The following is a 25,038-nucleotide window of genomic DNA, read 5'->3' as shown; positions in this document are numbered from 1 at the left end:
TTGCCTACTGTCCTTAAGCTGGATCTTACCAAAAACTCCTCAGATGGACAATCTGCTTTTGACCTCTGGCAATCTCTGGGGTTTTCATTCCCCTCAGTCTTTAACCAACTTCTCCAGTTCAGCCTGGCCTTGGATATGAAGTCTGCCACCCAGTTTTACAGCCAAAACAACTGACCAACACCATCACTGCTATGTGCTTGGCTGTTGACCTAACCAGTTCATATACAGTGTCTGCCACGAAGGTTACCATGTCCGACCCGCTGGCCTGTGAAGTTTCCAGCTCGGCACCACAAATCCCCCATTGATCACTGCTTGGAGAGATAAACTAGCCACTTTGAATAATCTCTTAAGGGCAAGCTCCACTTTCCTATCCTGTGAATCTCTTAGGGCCACTCCTACTTCAGTTAGAACTGTCTTCTTTGTTACTGTTGCTACTGCTGCATCAGACTTAGGGAGTCTAAAAAGTTGATCCCTGTCCTGCAGCTACACAGGGTATAGCAGTGTTTCCCAACTCTTTTCATGCCCACGGCACACCTACATTTAACAAAATTGTTGTGTGGCACTCCAACCTCCACGGAGCAGGCAGTATGGACATAGAGAGGACTCATACAGTCAAAAGAAGAGCTAGGGAAGCACTGAAAGCCCTTCAGTCTCTCTCACAAATTTTAAAACAAAAGGAGAGAGGGGCGAAGATACACATAAACCCATCACAACATACCAGCTCCCTCTATATACATGCATGAGAGGGAAGAAGCCAGTGTGGTGCGAGCAGCCAGCTAATAGGGTTGTTCATCAAATTGCGATAGGGTGGTATCGCGCGCGCGGAAAGGAGGTATTGCATGCAATACTACCGCAAACCGCACTAAAACGGCCTATCACAATTTGCATATACAAATAGAAAAACGGAAATTCAAGTGGAAGGAGTTGGGGCAGGATTAATGTAAAGTAGAGGGTGGTAGCGCAGCATGCGATAGGTATCGCACGTTATCGTGGGCCAGTAACACGGGTAATAGCTACACCTTTTTTCTTGGCAGTATGGTCCGATCACGGGAGGTATTGCGGTCCACGGTATTATCGCGGCGCGTATCACACGCGATAAACACTACAAACAATCCCCACCACCTACCAAGCATTCCTGGACCAATAAAAACGCCTGATTTTATCAGGTCAATCTTCCTAACACCATTTTATCACTGTCAAGTGTACTTGTAGAAGCGTACTTCACGCCTCACCAGGCTCACTGCAGACGACAACACGTGGAAGGAGGACAACCAGAACAACAGCCAAGGCCACTTCCAAGACGTCCGAAGGAAGTACCAGCCGCACAGGCAGGGGTTCCACAGCTGCATGCTCAGGGCCTGGCCCAGCAGCGGGCACACGGCCTGCCACAGGCCAGGAGATACAAGGAGTGTAACTTTCCTCCACGAACATCCTTGCTGGGCATGCCTGAGGACTTTGTGGTTAGCAGGTATCGCTTCAGCTCTCGGGTTATCCTGGAATTATATGAAGACATCCAAGGGAATCTGTATCCCGTCACCACAAGGTCCCGCGCCTTCCCTGGCCTCACCAAACTTTTGGCTGCCCTCCATTTCACGGCAAGCTGCTCCTTCCAAAACCACAGTATGGGTCGTGAGGGAAATGTCCAAAACCACATTCTCACGCTGTCTGGACCAGGTCATCAAAGCTGTCACTGACAGCATTAATCGATACATAAAATTTCCTCGCGACTGTCAGGCATTGATGGACTTGAAGAGAGGTTTCAAAGCCTTTGCACACTTTCCCCAATGTCATCAGAGCTATCGACTGCACTCACATGGCCATCATTCTACCCCATAAGAGGGAGGAGACATACCGCAACAGAAAGCTCTTGCACTCCCTCAATGTGCAAGTAGTCTGTGACACTTGAATGATCATCCTAGATGTGGTGGCCAGGTACCCGAGAGCTGCGCACGATTCCTTTATACTTAGGCAATTGGGCCTCTTTGACAATTTTGAGGCTGGCCTGTACGGTGATGCTTGGCTCATAGGTAAGACACACTTTTCTTTCACAATTCTATCTCTGCCTATGGGTATGTGGTTAATGGGACCCAAATAGGGGGGAGGACACAATCGGTGGCATTACAACTGGCTTGTGCAGGTCATCGGCCTAGGGCATGCCTTTTTCCACCCATGTTTCAGAGGCCTGCCAAAGTAGTGCGTGCAAACAAGGCACAGGACCTAAAGTAAGGATCCAGTATATATGAGGCACGTATTTATAACCTAAAAGGCTCCATTCCTATCCTCCCCTTGGGAGCTCTTACAATGTCTCAGGTTAATCCGAACCGTGCACTGCGCACACTGCTGGCATGGCACCTTCATGCGTGGGCCGTTATTGAGGCATCAGGAAGATAGTCACCTACAGTTTCTGTACAGCCTCACATACCTGTACCATGAGCAGCCTGCAGAGCATGTTGCACACCTGCCGTATTCCCTAGGTGTGGGCTCACTAATGGGTTTCTGTGCAGGACATACTGCACAGCTGCCATGGACATTTGCCTGCACAGCATGAGGTATGGCATTTGCTGCTACCACAGTTGTCTCACCTCTTATGTACGTCTCGAAGGTTGGCAGGCAGCTACACACCAGTAGCCTTTTCTGGGTTGCGAAGGCCTGTCATGCAATACTTCCAATAGGCATATCAGATGCTGTAGCAATAAACAGATCTGCTCCTTTTGGCTACAGCTTACCTGCACATATAGCAGCCAACAACAATGTTAAACACTCTCAGGCAACACTAATCAGGTTTGAAGGCTCAGCAAAGGTACAGGCTACCTTACACAGTCTTACTGGATGTTGTAGTTAGCCAGTCACATCTATCAGAAACAATGCCAACATTCATGCCTTTCTTCTGTCATTGCTGCAGGAGACTCAGGATATGGTTGCAGGCCCTGGCTTCTCACCCCCATACATACATGCCAAACACCCCAGCAGAGGTGAGATATAACAAGGCCTTATATGCTACCCACTCTGTTATAGAACGCACCTTCGGCGTTCTGAAGTCGCTTTCATTGTTTGGACAAGACAGGTGGAGCTTTAATATATGCCCAACCAAAGCTGCAAATATTATCTTGCTGTGCTGCATTTTCCATAATGTGGTTGTACGTCATGGACTACCAATGGACCTAAGTCCAGATCTCCCATGGGATCCCTCATGTCTCCCTGCATGAGCCCAGGAGACCACGCTGAGTGGCAGCCAGATTTGGCAAAAACTTATTTGAACACACTTTGGCTGATAGGGCTTACGTACCAATTCCCCTTCCAGGAGAGGTCCGCCTGAAGCCTGTTAGCTGCTTCTCTACTCATGATCCCTTTTCTTTCTATCACTTCTTGGCTGAGTAGATCACTGTTTAGCATAGAAACACAAATGATTGCTCAGATTTTGTGTTGGTGATGGACCATAACAGTGTACTTGAAATAAAGTTTTCATTGTAACCATTACATGATAGACATGTGGCCACCACCATGTGTTCTGCTTGTTAGTGACAGAAAATGATGCACGAGTGGTATTGCATTTGGTGGCCTACCTAGCATGGTGAGAGCCATCACCAGTGCACCTCATTCTCCCCCTCGCATATGGATGCCATAGTGTCATAAATGTGCTGGTGGCCCATATGGTCATGGACCCTGGAGAGTGACAGCTATAGTAATGCAATAAATGTGAAATAACACTGAAGGTGCAATGTGCATGGCAAAGTAAGAAGGGCACACTTAAATGTTGTACTGGCAGATAGCAATTGTTACACTCTCGTTTGGAAGTGGTTAAAGGTGTGCAGGTGAAGTAATACCTCTGTAATGGGTGTGCTTTATGTCACAAGGACATTCCCAGACCAATCTGACACCAGTGCTTGATCACTTAAAGAGCGAGGTAACGGTAGGACTTATAACAGCATACCACGTTGCAGCCTATGTACATCTAGCCATCGTCTAACTGCCATGCCTGCAGGTATAGAGAGTCTTGCTGTTGCTTCCTTTACCTTTAGGGAGATGTCATGAAATGGCAGCATGTCCATACTTCATATTCAGGACAGCTGTCCACAATACTGCACACATCACCTTCCATGACAGCCTGACTAAAAGCGACGGTGCTGCCTGGTGCATTTTGCTGTATGTACACAGCTCCTTCAAAGGTAGCATCCGCTTTCACACTGCATGCACCCCTACACGCATGCACCCTACTACAGCAAGCTAGGAAATGTATCACAAATAAGGTGCAAAAGGCAAAATCTTGCCTGTCGTGATGTCATGTAGGTGGCGTCACCTTATTAGGAAACCAACGGAAGGATGCACTTGGAGGTGACTGAAGGCAGGATTGTGAATCTGCTACTGTCCACTCTTCACTTATAATTTCCAATGATCTCAAACATGTCACCATCACAGTATAGTTATAAGTCCTCTAACCGCAGCCACATCTATCCTCATTAAATGTTCACAAGGATTTACATGCTTTAACTGCTGTGTCCCATCTAGGCTCACTCATCTGCAGATGACAGGTTGCTGGAAGGGCATACAGTGTTATGCATCATAGATACTAATGTGATGCAGCAGTATGCACATATGTCTGTACCCTCAACATATGCACATTCTTCACCGTTTACCTACACCTGTAACACTGCAGGTGTGATCTCAGAGGCCCTTTACATTACATTGGTTGAGCACTCCTATCCAAAACACTTTGCATATAGTACCATTAGGAACATCAGTGCACACATTTGCCTGCTTCCATGCTTGCAGGGCATTGCTGATGTACGTGCATGGTCTGCTGAACAGCTGCTATGCTGTAGCCTCTGCAATAAGTGGTTGTTACACACTTCTACTGTTATTTCGGAGGTGGCCTGCTGTGGTCATTCACAGTCCATGTACTCCTCTGTGTATTACATTCTGTGTTCACCTACTGTCCTCAGCTGAACAGATTATGAGCATATTGGCTGCCTGTACAGTAACCGCCACAAGGTGCTCATTGTATAGGCCTACTACTCCCACAGATGTCATGATTGGTGATGACTTTAATTTGTATGGTACCAAACCAAGAGAGAAAATATTAGATCCCCTAGTTATACTATCAATCATACATCACAATAGGAATCATGAAAAACCATCACCTATATATCAACCCCACAGGTTTCAACCCACAATATACAATTATTACCAAAACATTTTTTTTCCCAAAACAAAAAAAACCCCCACCTTTTAACCACATACTGTATTTTGCAAAAACATGTGATGTATCAAATTTATTGCACTTCCACCATTATAAACATCACATATACTTGTTACAAAAAATATCATTACATACATTTCATATCCAAAATGAGCATCACTAAATTTATTTCACACACATTAACTCAATAATGCATACCAATCAAATCTAGAGTGGATATGTCAATGTAATCATTACATAATGATTCAACACATTATATTAAACACATTGTTTTAAAAAGACTACTGGACATGTCTTAATCCATTACCCCATACATACTACCCACATTCATATCTCATATACACTCTTAAAAACCTAATCCTATATCTTTAACGATGTACATCCCTTCTTTAACAATGTTCACCCCTTCATTAGCTCTTTGATAATGTTAACCCCAACAAGGTGCCTTGTTTCACCCGCTCAGGGCTTTGTCAGGGGAGCTCTAACCACCTCCTGAATATCACAGTATTAAGTGTTCGCCTACGAGTGAGGTTAACTAAACAGTCCCAGCAACATGTCCACACCATTCGTTTGCTAGTTTTCTCAATATCCACTCACAGAGCGATTCCAGGGCACTAAATGTTTCATCTACTATCGTACATCTCAGCTACCAGGGGAGCTGTTGAACAATTCCTTTACGTTGAAGATATTCACTAGTGGATAACCCTCAGGACAAAAAACTGTCTCCACATCAGGTTAATTCCAGCTCACCAGCCGTCAATATCTCTACCACCAACACATCATGCGACTCCCTGTATTCACCTTGTTGGGGTGAACATTATCAAAGAGCTAATGAAGGGATGAACATTGTTAAAGAAGGGGTGTACATCGTTAAAGATATAGGATTAGTTTTTTTAAGAGTGTGTATGAGGTATGAATGTGGGTAGTATGTACGGGGTAATGGATTAAGACATGTCCAGTAGTCTTTTTAAAACAATGTGTTTAATATAATGTGTTGAATCATTATGTAATGATTACATTGACATATCCACTCTAGATTTGATTGGTATGCATTATTAAGTTAATGTGTGTGAAATAAATTTTGTGATGATCATTTGGATATGAAATGTATGTAATGATATTTTTTGTAAATAGTATATGTGATGTTTACAATGGTGGAAGTGCAATAAATTTGATACTGTATTTTGCAAAAACATATGATGTATGTGGTTAAAAGGGTTTGTTTTGGTTTTTTTTAAACATTTTTTGGGAAAAAATGTTTTGGTAATAATTGTATATTGTGGGTTGAAACCTGTGGGGTTGATATATAGATGATGGTTTTTCATGATTCCCATTGTAATGTATGATTGACTTTTAAGTTGTAGCCATTTTGACAAACAGGCATTTTGTGCCATCTAAGCCCATCAGGGGCCCATGTCAGAATCTTGCACTAAGCAGGGGTGATATATGCCTGCCACAGATGTGTTACCTGTGGGCAGCCATGTTTGTGGAAGAAGGACTCACACAGACTCATTAGCTGTTATAGCAAGCTGCCACACACCTCTATGTTGTTTAATGGCAAACATAGCTGCAACATAGGCCTTGCACATGTGTACATGGAGGAACTGCAGCATGTATTCCCTACTGCTAACATAAGTGAGCGTGTGCCCCCGTGCCTCACGTGCTATATGTGCCTTGCTCACTCACTGTGTGAGGGTGCTGTAGCATTCGCAGGTTGCTTCCTTGGGCTTGCGTTGCAATACCCCTTAGTGGGATTATGTGTTGCTAAATAGAGCACTGACACCTTTAGCATACCTTTTATGGAGTGGTTGCCCTCTGGAAAAGGTGTGGCTCTCACAAGGCAGCATATGCACAGCATTAGGAATGGTCTTACTCCTTGAAGAGCTCATTCTCCCCAAGTACACTGACAGTTTATATGTAGTGTTCACAGGGGTGCTAAGGTGTGCAGGTGGGCATGGTGACACATCTAGTATGGTGTACAACTTGAATGTTGTACTTAACATTTGACTGCTGTTCTCACCATGCCCTGCCCCCCACACCGAGGTTTTACCACCAACGATTTGGAGTAGGCCGAATTATGCAGTTATTACGGGAGGTGCTGCCTACCCCCTACTAGGCCGGGCACAGACCCTTGGAAAGTTATAGAGGGAGGTTGTGCTGCTTTAGAAACTGCCCAGTGATTGTGTGAATGCTGTGATGCATGGAACAGGCACTGTAAAGGAGTAGGTAGTGCTATGCCTATTGGGCAGATTCTGATGAGTGCTTACTATCATGGAGTTGTCCATGCTGCATGTACTGAGAACCAGGTGCATGGATTGTGTGTGTGTGTGGGGGGGGGGGGGGGGGGGGGGGCCTACCCCTGAAGCGCTGTGAATCTCCAGGATTGCTGCAGGGTGTCGAGTGAACAGATGTAGCTGAGGATTTTTACATTTATTAAAATTTATAGACCGCCTAACACTTAAAAAGGCCTAGGCAGTGAACAAAATACATACACAAGTTAAATCATTCTGATGGAAGGTCCGGCATCCCCTGAAGGATTTGCATCATTACATTTGTTAGGTTGCTGATGGCTGCAGCTATTGTGCTGGCATTTTGCGTGCTGGCTGCCATACTTTGCTGCAAGATCCTGTTTTGTCGCTGAACAGATCTTCTCAGGACCTTTATCTCTGCCCGCAACTGCCTGACTTCTCCTCTACAGATGGCTGCTGCAGGTGCTGGTGCTGCTGCTGGTTCTGGCCCTGGCAGCAGTATCGGTGCTGCTGGCAGTAGCTGTGATGGTGGCGGTGTTGGTGCCTGTGCTGAATATGCTGGTGGTGTCTCAGGGCTCTAGGTGGGCTTATTCCCACCCTGTGGCCTCTTGATGGTGAGTCTGCAGGCTGCCATGACGTGCTGTTTCCTCCTAACTGCTCGTCAGAAGGTCGCCACTCCCAAATTGCCTGCCTCCATTAATGTGCCCAGATCAAGGTCCACATTAAGCGGGCTTCTGGAGCCTAGGTGCTGGAGCAAGAACATCGGCTGTGACTGCTCGACCTGCTGCTGCTGCTGCTGCTCCTCCTCCTCTCACTGTGTCTCTGCATCAATCTGTAATGACCTCTTGAACACAGCTATTGGGCAGCTGGTCCCTGGGCATTCCTGGCTGGGACTGGCAGCTTGCTGTTCAAGAGCTGTAGCAACAGAGAACAAACAAAAAAGAAGACATAAGTACATACACCAGCAAGAATGGTTTATTTCTTTGGCATCAGAGGTGCACTTTGGTTCTTTGCAAAGTGATCGTCTAATGCCAATTTCTGGGGCCTATTTACTAAATAGTTTTTCCCATTCTGTTTCTATGGCAAAAACACCTAATAAAAGCCTCTCCCATGTCTACACCCGTTGCTGTCTGCCCATTTATGTGTGGGGTGAACTTACCGCCGGTGGCTCAGGTGGTCCTAGCCGCTCATCCATGCCCTCGAACACGTCCAGTCCCAACCTTTCGAACAGTCACTGCTCCATTCTCGGTGACTACAGTGGGACAGAGGTCCCCTCCTCCAATCTTGCTGCAAGCTTGGCCTTTAGCTGGGCTTTCACGCCCCGGTACCGATGGGTGACCTACTCCCTGCTTCTCTGCACTCCACTGTGGCGGCTGATGGCCTGGGCAATGTTTCGCCATATTTGCCCTTTCGCTGCCTTTGAGATCTTGGCTGCGCAGTTTCCAGATAACATGGCATAGTGCTGCAGGACACCAGTGATGAGAAGCTCGTTCTCTGCCACACATTGAGCTTTATGGCCAGATGTCTCTGCTGTGGTGCTGTCTGTCTGGCTGCCTGAAGGGGGTCCCTATGAGTTCATTTTTATAGCATTGACAGTCACAATTTACTATAATCTCATAACAACATTGTTATGAGATTATAGTAAATTGTGACTGTCAATGCTATAAAAATGAACTCATAGGGTTCCCTATGTATGTTGTGATGTGATGAGTAGGGAGCTTGTACTCTCTCACTTTGTGATTACCATGCCTGAAGGGGGTGCCACTTCCTCTCCCAGAGAGGTGGCCTCCCTGCCCTCACGCTCCATCCCGCTCTCCTCTCCCCTCCTCCCCCTCCCCACCTCACCCTGGCCTACCAACTCCATTCCTCTCTGCCCTCTCTCTCTCTCTAATGCCTATGCTGCCCTACTCCTCCCACCACTTTTTCCTGCCTAACTCCTTCCCCCACCCTCCAATCCCTTCCTGCCTCTCTCTACTTCTCCCCCGTCCCTACTCTTACTCCTCCTTCCCCTGACACTCCTGCCCTCCTCCTCCCACTCATCCTCACACCTCTTCTCTCCTCTCTTCCCAGACCTATCACACTCCATGCTCTTAGCACATACACACACACCTCTCCAGTATTAACACACTTCTCACTGCTCATACACACACACACACACACTTCTCCTCCGCTCCTCCTCAAACCCCTGCTCTCACTCCTCCGCTCCTCCTCCACTCCACACAAAAAGACGAAATGGACTTACTCACTTTCACTCCAACAAATATCACAAAAGATAAAGTTAAAGGGAAACAGATGACAACACAAAACAGCATAACTCAATCAGAAATCGCAAAAAAACTACACCACAGCATTAAACTCCTCCCACTCCAATGCCCGACACACCCTCAAAGAAAGAGGTGCAGGAAGTCTGTATTTATAATGGGGGGAAAAACAACGAACTGCGCGATGACAACGCGCACCATAATGTCGCAACATGCACTGCGAAGACGCACCACTGCGTGAGATATTTTTTCTGGGTGAGGCAGCAGGCTACCCATTTGAATACACACGTCCCTTTTGTTCATCATGCACGTTATTCACATGATAAATATAGCATTTTCATGAATCTAACTAAGTTAGTTACCTGTGCAGCTTCATGCGACTGGAATTAACAGACATTGATCCCCACAATCGCACATTCTGCCATTTGTCTCCCTCACTTTTTTCACCTCTCTTACCAAATCATCCCCCACCTCCTCACAAAAACTTTATAACTCCTTACAGTTTTGAAAACATACAAATGAAGCTCGACAAGTTGAAGTTTCATTGGGTAATTTATTGTAAAACGCTTGTGACTAGCTTTTGAGAATTCTAGACCCGTCATCAGGTTGGTGCAAAATAAAATAACTAAGAAGAAAGTTAGTCACAAATGTATTTGTTTAATTAAAAAAAAAAAAAAAAAAAGGTATCAGCTACTTATTTGTTAGCCTTTACTTTTACTTGCACGTAAGTAGACTAACAAGGCAAACACACTTTAAATGAAGAGTGAATGAGAAATAAACCTTGAATAATTCAGGCCCTAGGTGCCAACATCTCCCTTTATCTCCATCAATGTTTGAACTCCTAGGCAACTTACATCAGGCGTATGCATACCGCTACTCTTATACTAGTAGCCACACCCAAAACACAGCAGTTTAATCTTCAATGCAACAACACATGCGAAAAAGGTAGGAAAATGAAAACTGGGTCTAGCGGGTCACAGTGTACTCAGGGACAGGTGTAACAAGCCCTGCTGACATTCAGCGCACAGTTTCTTTTGCACACACTAAAAAAATGTAAACTGCCATCACAGTAAGATAATGCAGCGGGAGTAAAAAATGTGCACAGAAACCCAAGGTGCAATGTGCCCTCAGCACATATTGGATGCACGTTTTAACTCGGGGGGGGGGGGGGGGGTTGAGTCTCTTGGAAATGACTTCTGCACAAAAATGTTTTGTGTGCATAAAAGATACGCGCACAAAAATGATTTGTATGCATAAACCCGAAAAAAAAAAAAAAAAAAAAAAAAAATCGCATGACCTATGTAAAGACAGGCGAAATGATAATTAGCCTAGACATGCTATGAAAGTTTCTTATTTAACTATCACTAGGCCGAGGCAGTGAGGTGAGCTTACAGAATACAGATCTGTATATGGTAAATGCAAGTCAAAGACAGGGCAGGCCTATAGAAATATAGAAAGACCTACAGCTGTGAGGCCCCATTATTTATTTATTTCAAAATTTATATATCACCTTATTTGACTAGGTGCTGCTCTAGGTGGAATGCAACTGAATGTAAGCATTCATAGTCAAACATTTAAAACAGATATAATGCACAAGAATTAATAAAATCAGAGAAAAGAGAAAAAAAAAAAAAAAGGTGAATAGAAGAACATAGCCTATCTTAATTTTTAGACCTCAAAGATCATTTCCCATAAACGTTTCATATAAAATGGCCTAATGAAAGCAATTTAATTACCCAGTTTAGGGAACAGCCTGCCTAAATAAATAGGTCTTCAGTCTTTTTCTAAAGACTGCTCCATCAGTCTCCTCCTTAAGTTCCAATACCAAGCATTCTAGTGGAACTGAGAAAGCCCGCCTATGGGTATCCAGCTATTCCATATCCTTAAAGGAAGGGATAGTTAGCAGGGATTTCCCTGTTGAACACAGGGCCCAAGGAGGAAGATAAGGTTGAAGGACCTCCTTTAAATACAGTGATCTATCTTCTTGCAATGACTTAAAAATCAAAACACCATCAATTTAAAGTGAGAAGGCAAGGTACCCAGAAAAGAGTGTTTTTCGTGCTGGCTTTCATACTTTGGAATACCTTCCCGCTTGTTTTAAGAGGAAGCATTACAGTTCAGGAAGATTGTGAAAACTAATCTATTTTATCTGGAATTCTTTTTCTAATTAGGAAGCATTCTTGTGCTGGTTTCCACATTGCTTGTTTAGAAATATTTTTCTCATAATTTTAAAGTATCTTTTTATGATTTGATTTGCATTTTATCATTACCTGTGTTTTTGTCCGAGTAGTATATCATATTTTTATTATGTTATTTTTATCTGTCTTAGAACTATTACTGCATAGAGTGGAATATAAATGTTTAAATAATAATAGGCTCTTAAGAGAGGTGTGATATGCTCCCTACGCCGACAACCAGTATTCAATCGCAGTGCACTGTTTTGAATTAATTGCAAAAATTGAAACTAATATTTAGGTAAACCTTCATATATCATGTTTCAGTAGTCCAAGGTACTTAATTCCAATTCTCATAAGACAGTGCAAAATTCAAGCTTTGGTAGAAAAAACATCTGAGATGTTGCACCAGGCAACGATTATAAAAAACAGACTTTAAAACAGAACTGAAGCTGCAGAAAGCGTGGTGTGTCAAAAATGAAGCCTAGGCTGCAAACCTTGTTCTGAAATGAAAAATCTATATGTTAGAATTATTTTAGGTAGTTATTCTTAGTTTTCCAGAAGATTATTGTAGGCAAAGGTGGGGTCAAGAGTGGATCAAAACAATCACCAATAATTGATAAATGTGGATCAATATATGTACATTGCACATAGCTTAAGCATAAGGAATGCCTGAAACTGTAGCATGGTCTTTTGCTTTTCTTTTTAGACTGCTTGGTACTAATGAACTTAAGATAAGTGGGAGATTCTGTTCTTTTAAACATATGTTTTTCTAAGAGATAAGGCTGGTGAAAGCCAGTATTCAAGGTCTAGCACAGGATGTCTCCCTAACAGCCATAGCCGGGCCATAAAACTTATTGCAACTGTGAGTTTTAATTAGTCATAGCTTAATGAGCTATGGCTGGCTATTTCAAAGTTATGAGTGTAAGTCAAAAAAACACTTGCATGTGCTGGATTAAAGCCAGAGAAAATGAGAATATAAGAAACTGCATTTAACAGTGTTCTTTGAATGGCCCACAGACAAAGAGTGAGCAGCTGGTTTGTGAAATTCCCAAGCTCATACAGCTTTTCGTTTTCAAGAAGATACTGCCTCAAAGAAAGAGAAGGCCTATGAGGAAAGTATTTCCTGTATAGACTCTTTTCATTATTTCTATCTTTGTTATTGAAATAACCTTTTGCCTTGATTAATCTGTGTAATGCTTATTGTGATATTGTTTGCTTATTACTGATATTCACTTTGATGTTGTTTATCTTTCCTAACTATACAATTTTCTACCAATTTTTACCATATTTAGTAAACTAAGTTTTGCTTTTACAAGACTGTGGCGTAATATACCATCAATCAGCCCAACTTTCACACTAACAATTGCAGATCCTGCAGGTTTTCAGGCCTGATATCCCAGCTGACCCACACTACTTCCATTTTTTTGACATTGAGAGCCATTTTGTTAAAGTGCATCCATTTCTCTACCACAATAATGTACTCTGCAAATCGTGATAATGTGACTTGGGAAATAGCTCCTACAGATATATAAAGTTGTATATTATCTGCATACATTTTACATTGAATACCACATGAATCAATGAGCTTCCTCAATGGGTACAAATAGATGTTAAATAAAACAGCAGATGGGGTAGGGTCTGTGTTAGATAGTAATCCAGTAGCAGCACACATAGGGACAAAGAGTAAATTGGCAAGTAGAAATGTAAATTAAAAAGAGAATTCAGTGAAATGTTGCAGTGGGATGGCCCTAGATGACCTCTGGGGTCCATTCCAACCCCATATCTAAGTCAGTGTGATAGTTTTAAACTCCCAAAACCACCAAAAAATAAAAATGTAGAAGTAACTAACCTTCACAATATTTTTCTTTTACGAACTGGAAAATTATCATTGTTCAGTTCAGAATATATTGGAACATTTCCAAGTCTGAGGACATGAATTTTTTTTTTAACTTCTAAATCATTGAGTTAAACCCTGCCAGTTGTACTGGTTCAGGAGTAGGTAAACAGGTCTGGTTTCCACAGGATCTCCTTCTGAATAAACATGAGATATATTTGCATACTAGGAGGATGTAGATTGCAACAACAGGGAATAGCAACATGCACTGCAGAGCAGGAGGACATGTTGCTGAGGCAAGGATACAGGGTTCCTGCAGGGTTTAAATGGCCCAGAGGGCCATTATGTGCATGCACAGAAGCAACAGCATTCGCACCACGAAGCATGTCATTGGGGCCGACTGGTGGCGTCCTGAGGGGATTGCAGCCAGTCGCAGGACCTCCTCACAACTGGCCAAACATTATTTATTGGAGACCCTGGTGTTGAACTTAAAAGAACATATTGATTTTTTGCTAGAAGAAGCTGTACAAAAACAATGAATTAAAAAACCAAATTATTTTTTTGTGTATGTGTTGATTTTCCCGATGCTCCTGTGATATATATTATGTTACCTAAAATTCACAAGACTCTCATTAATCTGCCTGGCAAACCAGTTATTTCAGTCAAGGAGTCGTTATTTGAGCCATTGTCAGGTTTTGTTGATAAGTTCTTTCGACCAGCAGTTTCTCCTATATCATCGTATGACCATGATTCTGCTGACCTGATTATTGTATTAGAACATTACGATGGGCCATTTACGACCTTATCCATGTCCACTACAGATATTGAATCGTATACTAATGTTCCACAAGATGCCTCATTGGATATTATACAACAAACTCTCGAACCACACGTAGGGTTGGAGCAGATTCCCAACTCATTTATATTAGCATTGGTAAGTCTTGCAATGAAAGAACATTTTTTCTTGTTTAAACAGTGTGTTCTATAAACAAAAGTGTTGCCATGGAAGCTTCCATGGCACTAGATGTGGCCAAGTTATATGTTGAAATCAACTACTGCCACTTTGAATCAATATGGCTGTCACAATGTCCTTTTCGATCTTATATTGTACTGTGGCGCCATTATATTGATGATATTTTCATTCTTTGGTCTGGCTCAGAATCACTGTTTAAGGATTCTGTCACATGGTTGAACCAATGTGACCAGAATCTGCAATTTACTTTTTCTTTCAGTACTGTTGTTTTGTCATAATATTATGCTAACCAGTACTGGGTTTCCATTTTCTATTTTTAAAAAGCAAATGGATAGAAATACAATGGTGCAGTACTCTAGCTGTCATCCTTTGCTTTTGTGTAATAATTTACCTTGTGGACATTTTTTGCGGCTCTGCCGTTTGTATTCTTCGTTACAAGAATATAAGAGCAAAGCACTTGAAATGAAACTTTTTTGGAGAGAGGGTATCCAGAATATAGCCTTAAGTGAGCCATCAAAAAAAGAGAACGGTGGGCCTGTCATACATTGTTATTACAACCTCGTAAAAAGGAATCACAATTACAACTTGCCCTATTTATCATAAGTGTTCAGAGTTCAAAAAAAGTATACAAAAACATTGGTCTGTATTGCAGTTACATCCAGTTTTTCAAGATCTACCTGTATTTTCCCTAGGCAAAGGGTGCAATATATGTCATTTTGTAGTTAATTTCACTAGATGGCAATGTGGGGCATTAACCCTATGATGCATGTAGTGTTTGTGTGCAGTCTTTTAGTGGAGATAGTTTTCCCCCTTTTTTTTGTGTCTAACAGATATTTTATTGAGTTCCATCAATTAAAATATAATTAATTGATTTAACAATTGTTTATGTGATTTAGAAAGTTAAAGGCAGTTTCAAAGTTTCTAAAGTAGCACTACAGCTTATTGACTGCAAGTTTGCACAGATTTAATTCAGAGCAATCACAGTTTCCCCTTTGAATTTTTGCCTGATTTTCAGTTCCATCAAAGAACTACCTGTGCGTCTTCAGGTGTAATATACATAATATTATGTGGTGTTACTGTAATTTAATGTACATTGGAAAGACTAAAAGAATGTTGAGAACTTGTATGATTGAGCATAGAAGTTCAATATCCTGCAAAGACGAGAGGCTCCAGTAGTTGAACACAGTCTCATTAACAACACACTTTTGAGAATTTGTAATTTGCAGTTCTAGAAAAACCTATGGTGGTGATTTTGATTTATTGTTACGACAACACAAACATTGGATTTTTAAACTTCAACCCATTCATCCTTTTGGATTAAATAAAGAAATTGCGTGGGAGATTTTTCATTGATTCACATTCATTGGGATAACAACTTTTGTTTTTTTGCCCTTTAAATTTGTGACACATGGCTTTGATGTTCTTTCATTGGTTTGTTACATATGCAGTTTCTCCATTGGTCAGTTTTCTATCACATTCAATAAGGTTGCAATTTGATTGGTGATTTGAGTGTGTTTTACGATATGCTTGTGGGTATGTAAAAATGAGATATCTGCAGTATTTTTAATGTCTTGCCATTTTAAGGTAAGGTTGAGCTGTTCATGACCATGTGAGTGAGAAGAGCTATTTATTTACTTTAGTCTTAAACGTTTGTGAAAGATTTAATATGGCATTTGATAATGTTTTATTTTGCTTTTAGGAATTTATTTTTTGACCCCTGAAGAAGACAGCCTATTCTGTCGAAACACTGGCAGTGTTGGATGCTTATATATACAGTTCCTTCTCAAGAAGATTATGAGCTTTTCACTAGTTTAATCGTCAGGCATTGGTTAAGATAAGTGCAAGTTTTTTTTACAACATTTTTTATGTGCATTGAAAAGATTTTTCTAAGAAATTTATGTTGGGGATCTGGTAGATGATGTGACTTTGATGACTGTGTCTGACAACTACTTGGTGCCCATTGTGGGTGAGAGACAGTGAATTACACCTGTTTAGCACATATTAATATCTGATACTGAATGTTACATATACTCTTGTGTAGTATTTATTGAGTTACACCTCTTTTTTTGTATTATTTTGTCTCTGTTTCTATATGCACCAAATCTGGACACATCTGGATATATGTCATAACAAAACATCAGCTATCACAATACTCAATCTCCTATACCAAGGAATGCTACCAAATATTGGATCACCAAGAAATCCAAAGAAAACAACTGGAATAAGAATTAATTATCCAGCTAAAATTTAGGCCGATAACGTAGTGGTGTTCCAAGGGCATTTCAGAGTGGAGATAAGTTACCTGGATAAGTTATCCAGCTACCTCCAATATTCAGAGTTAGCCGGATAACTTATCAATCTAACTATGGTAATGATGTAGAACAGTCCTAAAGTTAGCTGGATAAAGTTATCCAGCTAACTTTAAGAAAGTAGTGTATATTCAATGGTGCAGCTATGCCGCTGAACATCTGGCTAACTCTGCAAGCTGAATATTACCCCTTGAGCATGCTGTTTGGGAGAGCCTCACAAAAAGAAGGTCTAGCAGCAAAGGAACACATTTGGAAAAGAAAAGTATCAGATATCAGTAGTCTCAGAGTCACCCCCTAGGTCAATAAAATTCATTAAACATCAATATCGTGACATTAAGAGGTAATGTTCAAGGACATTTATATGCATAAAACATGGCTCATTATAAAATTGGCACAATCACACAAAAACAGTCCAAATCTATACAGATGTACCTAAATCTGGTAGTAAGTAGGTAAAAAAAAGTTAAAGACTTACTATCAAAAGTTTTGTTTAGGATTTGTTATAAAACTGGACAGGATTTGGGCTTGTAACACATGTAACCTGATTTCGCGCATACTTCTATGCAAACAAAACAGAGGTGTTCTGGGAGCAGAGTTTGGATTTGCACACCTACTTTTGATTTTCAAAAGTATGTGTGGACATTCACATACACTAGTTATGTCCTGCAATGAGTGGGTACAACTTTGAGTGGGGGAGTTTGTGTGCATACTTCCACATAATTTTCAAAGCCAACAACCGGTGTAATTTATGTATATAGGTGCCACATAAGTTATCTGTAATGTTACAAAATTACCTTCTTAAAAGGGCATCCATAGGAAAAAAGTGCAAAGATCCAGCATCATGCTTGTTTCCTTGCTCTCTTTCGCTGTTCCTGCCCAGGGTCAACTTATGGGTAGGGTGAGCAGGGCATTTGCCCAGGGCGCCGTGTAACATGGGGCTGACAACCCAGGGTCACCAACAATACTGTTCCCTGTGGTACATGCACGTGTGGCCAAGCAAGGTTCCTTAAGCACCTGCGCATGCCACATCTTAGGCTGGCCCCCAACAGGAGAGTGGGAGGGCTGTGGGAGCCTGTGCCACCGCTGTCACTGTTCCTTCCTATCAGCGTATCACAAGATCAACATGCTCTTATGGCCAGCTCAGACTAGAAAGAATGGTACCTGCCACTAAAAAGGTATTTTGCCCGGAAAGAAGGCAGGAGCAAAAGGCAGATGTGGTGGCAGCAGAAGGGTGGGGGAGGCAAGGGGGAGATGATGGAAGGGAGGATGGCAGAGGCGGGAGGTAGATGCTGCAGATACGGGAGGGGTTTAAGAGACAAGGGATTGGATAGTGGGGATGGGGGACGAAAGAGATAGAGAGAAGATGCTAGAGATGGGTTTAAGAGAAAGGAGAGGGGATGCTGGGGGAAGGAAGCAGGGGCAGATGTTAGAGGAGGAGGGTTGCTGGGGTGAGGAGGGCAGGAGAGGAAGATAAGAAGCAGATGTTGGATGCTGGGAGAGGGGGAATGGAGGCAGGAGGAGCAAGCAGACAGACAGTGTATATTTTGCCAAAGAACAACACTGCTGGGGTTACCAGAGAAAGATGTGGTCCAAAGGCATAGAGCAAGCTCCAGGGCAATTCTGTCTCTCTACAAAGCAATTAGAAATTACATTGATCCTCTAATTGAGAATGGATATGCCATACCAGGCTTGGTCAAGTTGCTCTGTGCCTTGCAAGTTCTTGCCACTGGTTCCTTCCAAAATACAGTGGCTGTAATAGGTAGAATTGACCGGTCATGGTTTTAAGGCAGTTCAGTCATGAACCTCAGGATCAGGGATGTATTCCCAGCAGTACATACAGTGGCAGGAGATGAAGCATGCTTTTTATGATATAGCCAAAATACCAAACATAATGGGCATGATTGACTGCAACCATGTTGCTCTCATCCCCCACTCTCTAGCCATACAGTAACAGGAAACATTTAAGTTAAATTAAAATGTAATCTCTATGGGGCAGGCATCTACAGTCACCACGACAAGCTCTGAGACAGCAGTGAAAACCAAGTGGACTCCACCAGCCTGACTGTTGATATCTGCTGCTGTGTGGTCACTTTAAACAATAAGACATCTTTCTCCTGACCCAGATAAGTGCTTAATTCTGCTGTTAGGAGGAACATTGTGTTACTACAGGTCATCAGTGGTGGCCTTAGGATTGTTGGAACTTATTTATGTATTTATTAACTTTTTTTATACCGTTATTCAAATGGACATCATAACGGTTTACATAAAACTGATGAGAAATACAATAAAACAGGGATGGGGGAAGGGGACAGGGGGAAACGAGAATTCTGAGAAAGGGAAGAGAGGAAAAAAGGACAGAGATAACAAGAGAACAATTGTCCAAGGGCTAACAAAAGAGCATTATTTACAAATTTACAGTAGGCATCATACAGTGTACAGAGTAGGCAATTGAATATTGTAGCAATTTACAAGAGGCTAGGAGGGGTTCAGGTCCGGGTAGGTTTGATTGAAGAGCTAAGTTTTCAAACCTTTCTTGAATTTTTTTGTACAGACTTCCAATCTAAGCTCAAGGGGCATAGAATTCCAGAGGGATGGGCCTGCTGTGGAGATGGCTCGTTCCCTAGTGGAAGAGAGGTGTGTGGTTTTGAGTGAGGGGGTGAAGAGGGTTCCTTGATGAACTGATCTGGATGGCCGGTTGGATGAGTGGAAACAGGGGGCATCGTCAAGCCAGGCGAGATTATGGTTGTAGAAGGATTTGTGAATAATGGTGAGGGTTTTGTGTATAATACGGGCAGGGATAGGGAGCAAATGCAGTTCCTTAAGAATGGGGGTAATGTGGTCGGCTTTACGGGTATTCGTCAGGACTTGGGGAAGGAATAAAAGCATAAGCTTTCTTGGGCAGGCACAGTATGCACTTTGGCGCTGTGCATCCCAACTTGAGCACAATCTCACATGCAAGACCATTTTGGCAACACATGGCAAGTAAGATGAAAGTATAAGCTCTCTTGGGTGAGCACCTACAGTGGGTCACACTTTCCAACTAATACAGGAAAAGGTACAGTTTCTAGCACCTGCTCCAATTATGCTTGTTTTTTTATTGTGTTTTCTATATTACTCATGTTTTTAGTGTGACTTTTCACTTTTACTAACGTTTTTAGCTTCCTTTTTTAATCATGGTCCATTTGCATGCCTTTAGCTTACTGCATTCTGTGTTAACACATTTTTTTGGAGCACGAGTAAAAGAAAATGCATGCCAAAAATTAGCTTTTATTAGATGGGCCTATTACTGTGCATGTTTCACTTTAGTGCAGAAACCCCTAAGTGTATCAGCAAATGGTTTTGCTGCCCAGTCTCCATGTGTGTCTGGGACAGAGAAATGGGAGATGACAGATGGTACAGGGGGATAGCAAAGATGGAGCGGCTCACATGCAGGGACCAGAGGGTCATTGCACAGGCAAGAGTTTCTCTGCAAGTGCAAGAAGAACACGCAGAGGTGCCTTTCTTTGCTTTCCAAATGAGCGAAGCCTGGAAGGGTTTCTTTTTCAGTACAAGAAATGCTCTATATAAGCCAGCGCTAAAAAGGGGGTCTTCGTGGCAAATAAAACCTCGGGGATCTACAGAGAATGCAAACTGGGCTGGGAGTCTTCACAGCTAAGGGGGGAACGCAGGCAGAAGTGGGGATATTTACAAGTGGAGGAAGCAAACCATGGGGTAGCTTTCTTTACAGATAACCAACGTGGGGATTTCTGTGCAGGGGAGGGAGCAATTTTACTCAGAGGCAGCCAGGACTGCATGATGGCTGACATCCTTTTCAGGTACAGGGAGCGAACGAAAGAAATGGGATGCCCTGTGGGTGCGTGCACTACAGTCCGGGCAGGAGTCTGCACATACACGGGTGGGAGGGGGGGGGGGGGGGGGGGGGGGGTCTGCAGGCGCAGTGAATGAATGACAGGGCGGGCTTCCTCTGCAGGCGGCGACTGCGAGGAATGGCGCTGGCGCGGCTCGCACTCACCAGCATCCTGCTCTCCCAGGAAGGCGTCCTCTTCCTTTCTGCAGCGCAGCCCGGGCTCTGCGGCCAGCGCGTCCTCCTCGGGCAGCCGGGGGAAACTGGTGATGCTCATGTAATCCACCGGCGAGTAAGCCCCCAGGTTGGTCTCCTGACTCAGGTCCTTCTCCGCCATCCTCGCGCCGAGCAGTTCACTCCCAGCCGGAAGTCACCGCGTTGGGGAGGGGGGGGGGGGGAACGACAGGTGCACTGGCAGCGCCTCTCTCCCTGCTCCGGTTAAAACCGGCGCGGCATATCCAGGAACTTCTCCCGATTGCGCCCCGGGGACTCGTAGCAAATACCTGCGCTCCTAGAAAGCCGAGCAGGGCCCTCTGTTTACTGCTCCAGCCCCTCCCCTCATTTCTCTGTGGGCAGCAGAAGGGGAGGGCCCGGCGCGGAGAGCAGCGCAATTGTTTTCGCTCTGTGGTGCTGCAGTCTGGTCCCTTCCCTCCCGGCTGAATAGGCGGCCTATAAGGAGAAAGGGGGAGGGGCTGCTCAACCTGCAGCTGTCTCCGATTCCAGCCCTTGGGACTCCGTTGAGGGCAGAGTGGGGCAGCTGTTTATGACTTGTGGGATGGGGGGAAAGGTTGCTGCAGTCAGGGAGGGGGGACAGGCGAAGAGTGCTGGGGGGGTCAACCCTGAAGTGAGGAAATGGGGGTGGGGGGGGGCTGAGAGTGTCAGTGTATGGATTAGCTAGTGGAGCACGGGGAGGAGAGGGAACACAAGAACATAAGGCTTGCTATACTGGGTCACACCAAGGGTCCATCGAGCCCAAGTATCCTGTTTCCAACACAATAGTGCAGCAAGGTGGAAAGCCCAAAGTTGGACATTGGCAATGGAGGAAGGAAGCTTGCCCAGTGAATGGAGTTTGTGAGGCTAGCTGTAAGGAGAGAGAAAAGCAGGGAGGTCATGAGGAGCTGTAGGGTGAAGGCACTTGCAGGTGAGTAGGAGAAGCTTGACCTGAATGTGAAAACAGATGATGAGCATAGGAACAAAATGACTTGAAAAGAACAATTGCCTAGTCACAGCGACACTGGAGGAAGATAAGTCAGCTGAATTTTGAATAGACTGTAGTCGGAAGAGATGGTTCATTGGGAGGCCTGTGAAGAGCAGGTTGCTAACACAACCAGAAGGACTGAGGGCACACCGGCATGTGTTAAACTGGTGGTGAAAGTATTTATTTGAAAATATTTATAGTCAGCACACATCCAGCATTTGCAGAGGGTTACAATGTAACATGTAACATTTATTTATGCATTTGTTTATTTATTTATTTAAAAGAAAAAAATCTGTGTCAGGCTAGTGAAAGAAAATTGTTTATAATCCCCCAAAAATCTTCCACAACAATCTCCTGTAAAAATTATCCTGAATTCTAATGTGTAAGAAAAGGAGGAAAAAGACCTAAAAAATATCACGACATACTTGCCCAAGCTTAATGTCATGATTTATTTATATTCCGCTTTTTGCACTTTTTTCAGTGCTTCAAAGTGGATTACATTCAGGTACTGTAGGTATTTCCCTATCCCCAGCAGGCTTACAATCTAAGGGGGTTATTTTCTAACCCTATCGCATGCAAAAAGGGACTTTTCGCGTGCGATACCTAGATCGGGGCGGCGTCAGCACCGGAAGAGGAGGAGTCGGGGCGGTGTCAGGACGGACGCCGTGGAAACATCACTAACGGCAAAAAGGTAAGGCCTCTTATTGCCGGCAGTAGCACACCCAATAGCACCACCTTTTACGATGGCGCTATTGGGTGCAAAAACCGGCAGCGATAGCACCGGCTTTCACAGGCCCGCCCGCCCGCCACCGCCAAATTCAGAGCCTTGCGCCGTTGGAAAATCCAGCCCTAAGTTTGTACCTGAGGCAATGGAGGATAAAGTGGCTTTCCCAAGGTCACAAGGAGCGACAGCAGGACTTGAACCCTGGTCCATAGCCCACTGCTCTAACCACTAGGCTACTCAATCATTGGTCTAAAAACCTCTGTCCAAGAACAAGAATTAGACATAATTACAGTGTCAAGATCAGTTTTTATTTTGAGAAAATAACATGAAAAGTATAAAAGCAGAAGAAAATATGTAAAATAATTTTTTGATTAACGTTTATAAGTGTGGATGGGTGGAGGTTTTTAGATCAATGATTGAACAAATCATGACTTTAAGCTTGGGCAAGTATGTCATGTGATATTTCTGAGGTCTTTTCCCTCCTTTTCTTACACATTACAATTCGGGATATTTATTTATTTATACATTTTATATACTGCTGTTCCAAATGAAGATCACAAGAATTTACAAAAGTAACATTCATACTATAGATCAACACTACAGGTGTTAATATAAATCTACTGTGATTTTCTACTGCATTTTAACTAAAGGTCTAGGACAGCAGGTTTGTACTACAGCAGATCTATTTCAACAGTTTTCACAGAATAGTCCCTGAATTGTCTTAAGATACTTAAAATCTCTGGTTACTTATTGCTCTTTCTTCAGTTATTATCTTTGTCCTTGATATTGTAGTTCTCTGCATTCTGATATTTTTAAGTTAGGTTATATGGATTTTTGAATAGCTAATTTTTCAGCTCACGTTTAAATCTCTTTCTTTCTGGTATCAAATGTAACGTCTCAAGTAGATAATTCCACAGTTTTGGGCCCACTATGGAAAACATACAATCTTTTATTTGCGTCAGATGTGTACTCCGTATTGTAGGCACAATCAATAGACTTTTATTTTGAGATGTTAGTATTTGCTGTTGTGTGTATGGTTGTAGTGTCACACCTATCAGACTGGGGTTACTGGAGTGGATGATATTAAATATTAGTATTAATACTTTATAATAGATTCTGGATTGTACTGGCAGCCAGTGTAGTAATATCAGCAAGGGTGTGATTTGATCAAATTTCCTTGTTCCTAATAAAAGTCTTGCTGATGCATTTTGTAATAACTGTAATGGTTTTAAAAGCCCTTTCAGAAGGCTGAGTAATATGGAGTTACAGTAGTTCTATGTTTGATAAAATTAGTGTTTGTAACAGTGCGGAAGTCCTCGAAAGTTAGTAAAGGTTTTAACCAATGTAAAATGTGCATCTTGGCATAGCCTGCATAATTAATTTATTTATGTGCTTTTTCATTGTAAGGTTTTCATCAATCTGTATACCTAAGACCCATACTTGATCTGTGGGAGTAATGTGACTATTACCCAGGTCTATAGGCGGGGATTTAAATATGGAAGAATTTCTGCTTAGCCAAATGATTTCAGTTTTTTTACTGTTCAATGCTAGTTTAAGTTAAGATAGTTCTTGCTGTATTGCGTTCATGTACGTTGAGAATGTCGATGCTGTTTTTTCAAATGATTTGGCAACTGGGATATAAAACTGTATGTCATCAGCATATAAGAAGAAGATGATTCCTAAATCCGCCAGTAATTTACACAGAAGGAGCACATAAATATTGAACAGTGTTGCTGAGAGTGCAGAACCTTGAGGGACACCTGTATCAATATGAAAGGTATTGGATATGTGGTTGCCCAGTTTGACTTGGAAGAGAACCATTTGAGAACACTCCCACCAATACCAGTTTTGCTCAGTTGATGACATAATAGGGTATGGTCCACAGTTTCGAAGACGGCTGTTAATTAGTACAAGAAAATAAGATTCATCATCATCATCAAACCCACGTAGTACAGAGTCCATTAAAGAGATGAGTAAAGTCTCAGTTGAGCGATTTTTTTCTAAATCCAAATTGGTTTGGGTATAGAATATCATGGTCTTCCAAATGGTTTACCAGTTGGGGTAACACAGCTTTTTCAAGGATTTTCGAGAGAAAAGATAAATTGGATATTGGACAATAGTTGTCCCAATCGTCAATTCTACCAGTTTTATTTTTTAGGATTGTTTTTATCACAGCTTGTTTTGCCCCATATGGAACCAATCCTCCTGAGAGCGAATGATTGATTATGGTTGCAATTGTCAGAGTGATTACGCTCTGTACTTGTTTCAAAGA

At 42.7% G+C, this 25,038-nt stretch overlaps 1 protein-coding gene across 1 annotated transcript in view; it reads right to left on the bottom strand.

Annotated features, from left to right (window-relative positions):
• The window catches only part of GGT7 (gamma-glutamyltransferase 7), a 122,907-nt gene extending 101,726 nt beyond the window's left edge, over positions 1-21,181 (bottom strand). The window contains exon 1 of the mRNA XM_029613700.1: positions 21,013-21,181. Coding sequence (XP_029469560.1) covers positions 21,013-21,181 — 169 coding nt within the window. The remainder of the gene's footprint in view (positions 1-21,012) is intronic.
• Positions 21,182-25,038: the final 3,857 nt, after the last annotated feature.

Source organism: Rhinatrema bivittatum, chromosome 8 (genome assembly GCF_901001135.1).
Source record: "Rhinatrema bivittatum chromosome 8, aRhiBiv1.1, whole genome shotgun sequence".
NCBI classification, from domain to species: domain Eukaryota; kingdom Metazoa; phylum Chordata; class Amphibia; order Gymnophiona; family Rhinatrematidae; genus Rhinatrema; species Rhinatrema bivittatum.
Note: the sequence above shows the minus strand (reverse complement) of the source record. Positions and strands in the feature narration are given on the sequence as shown.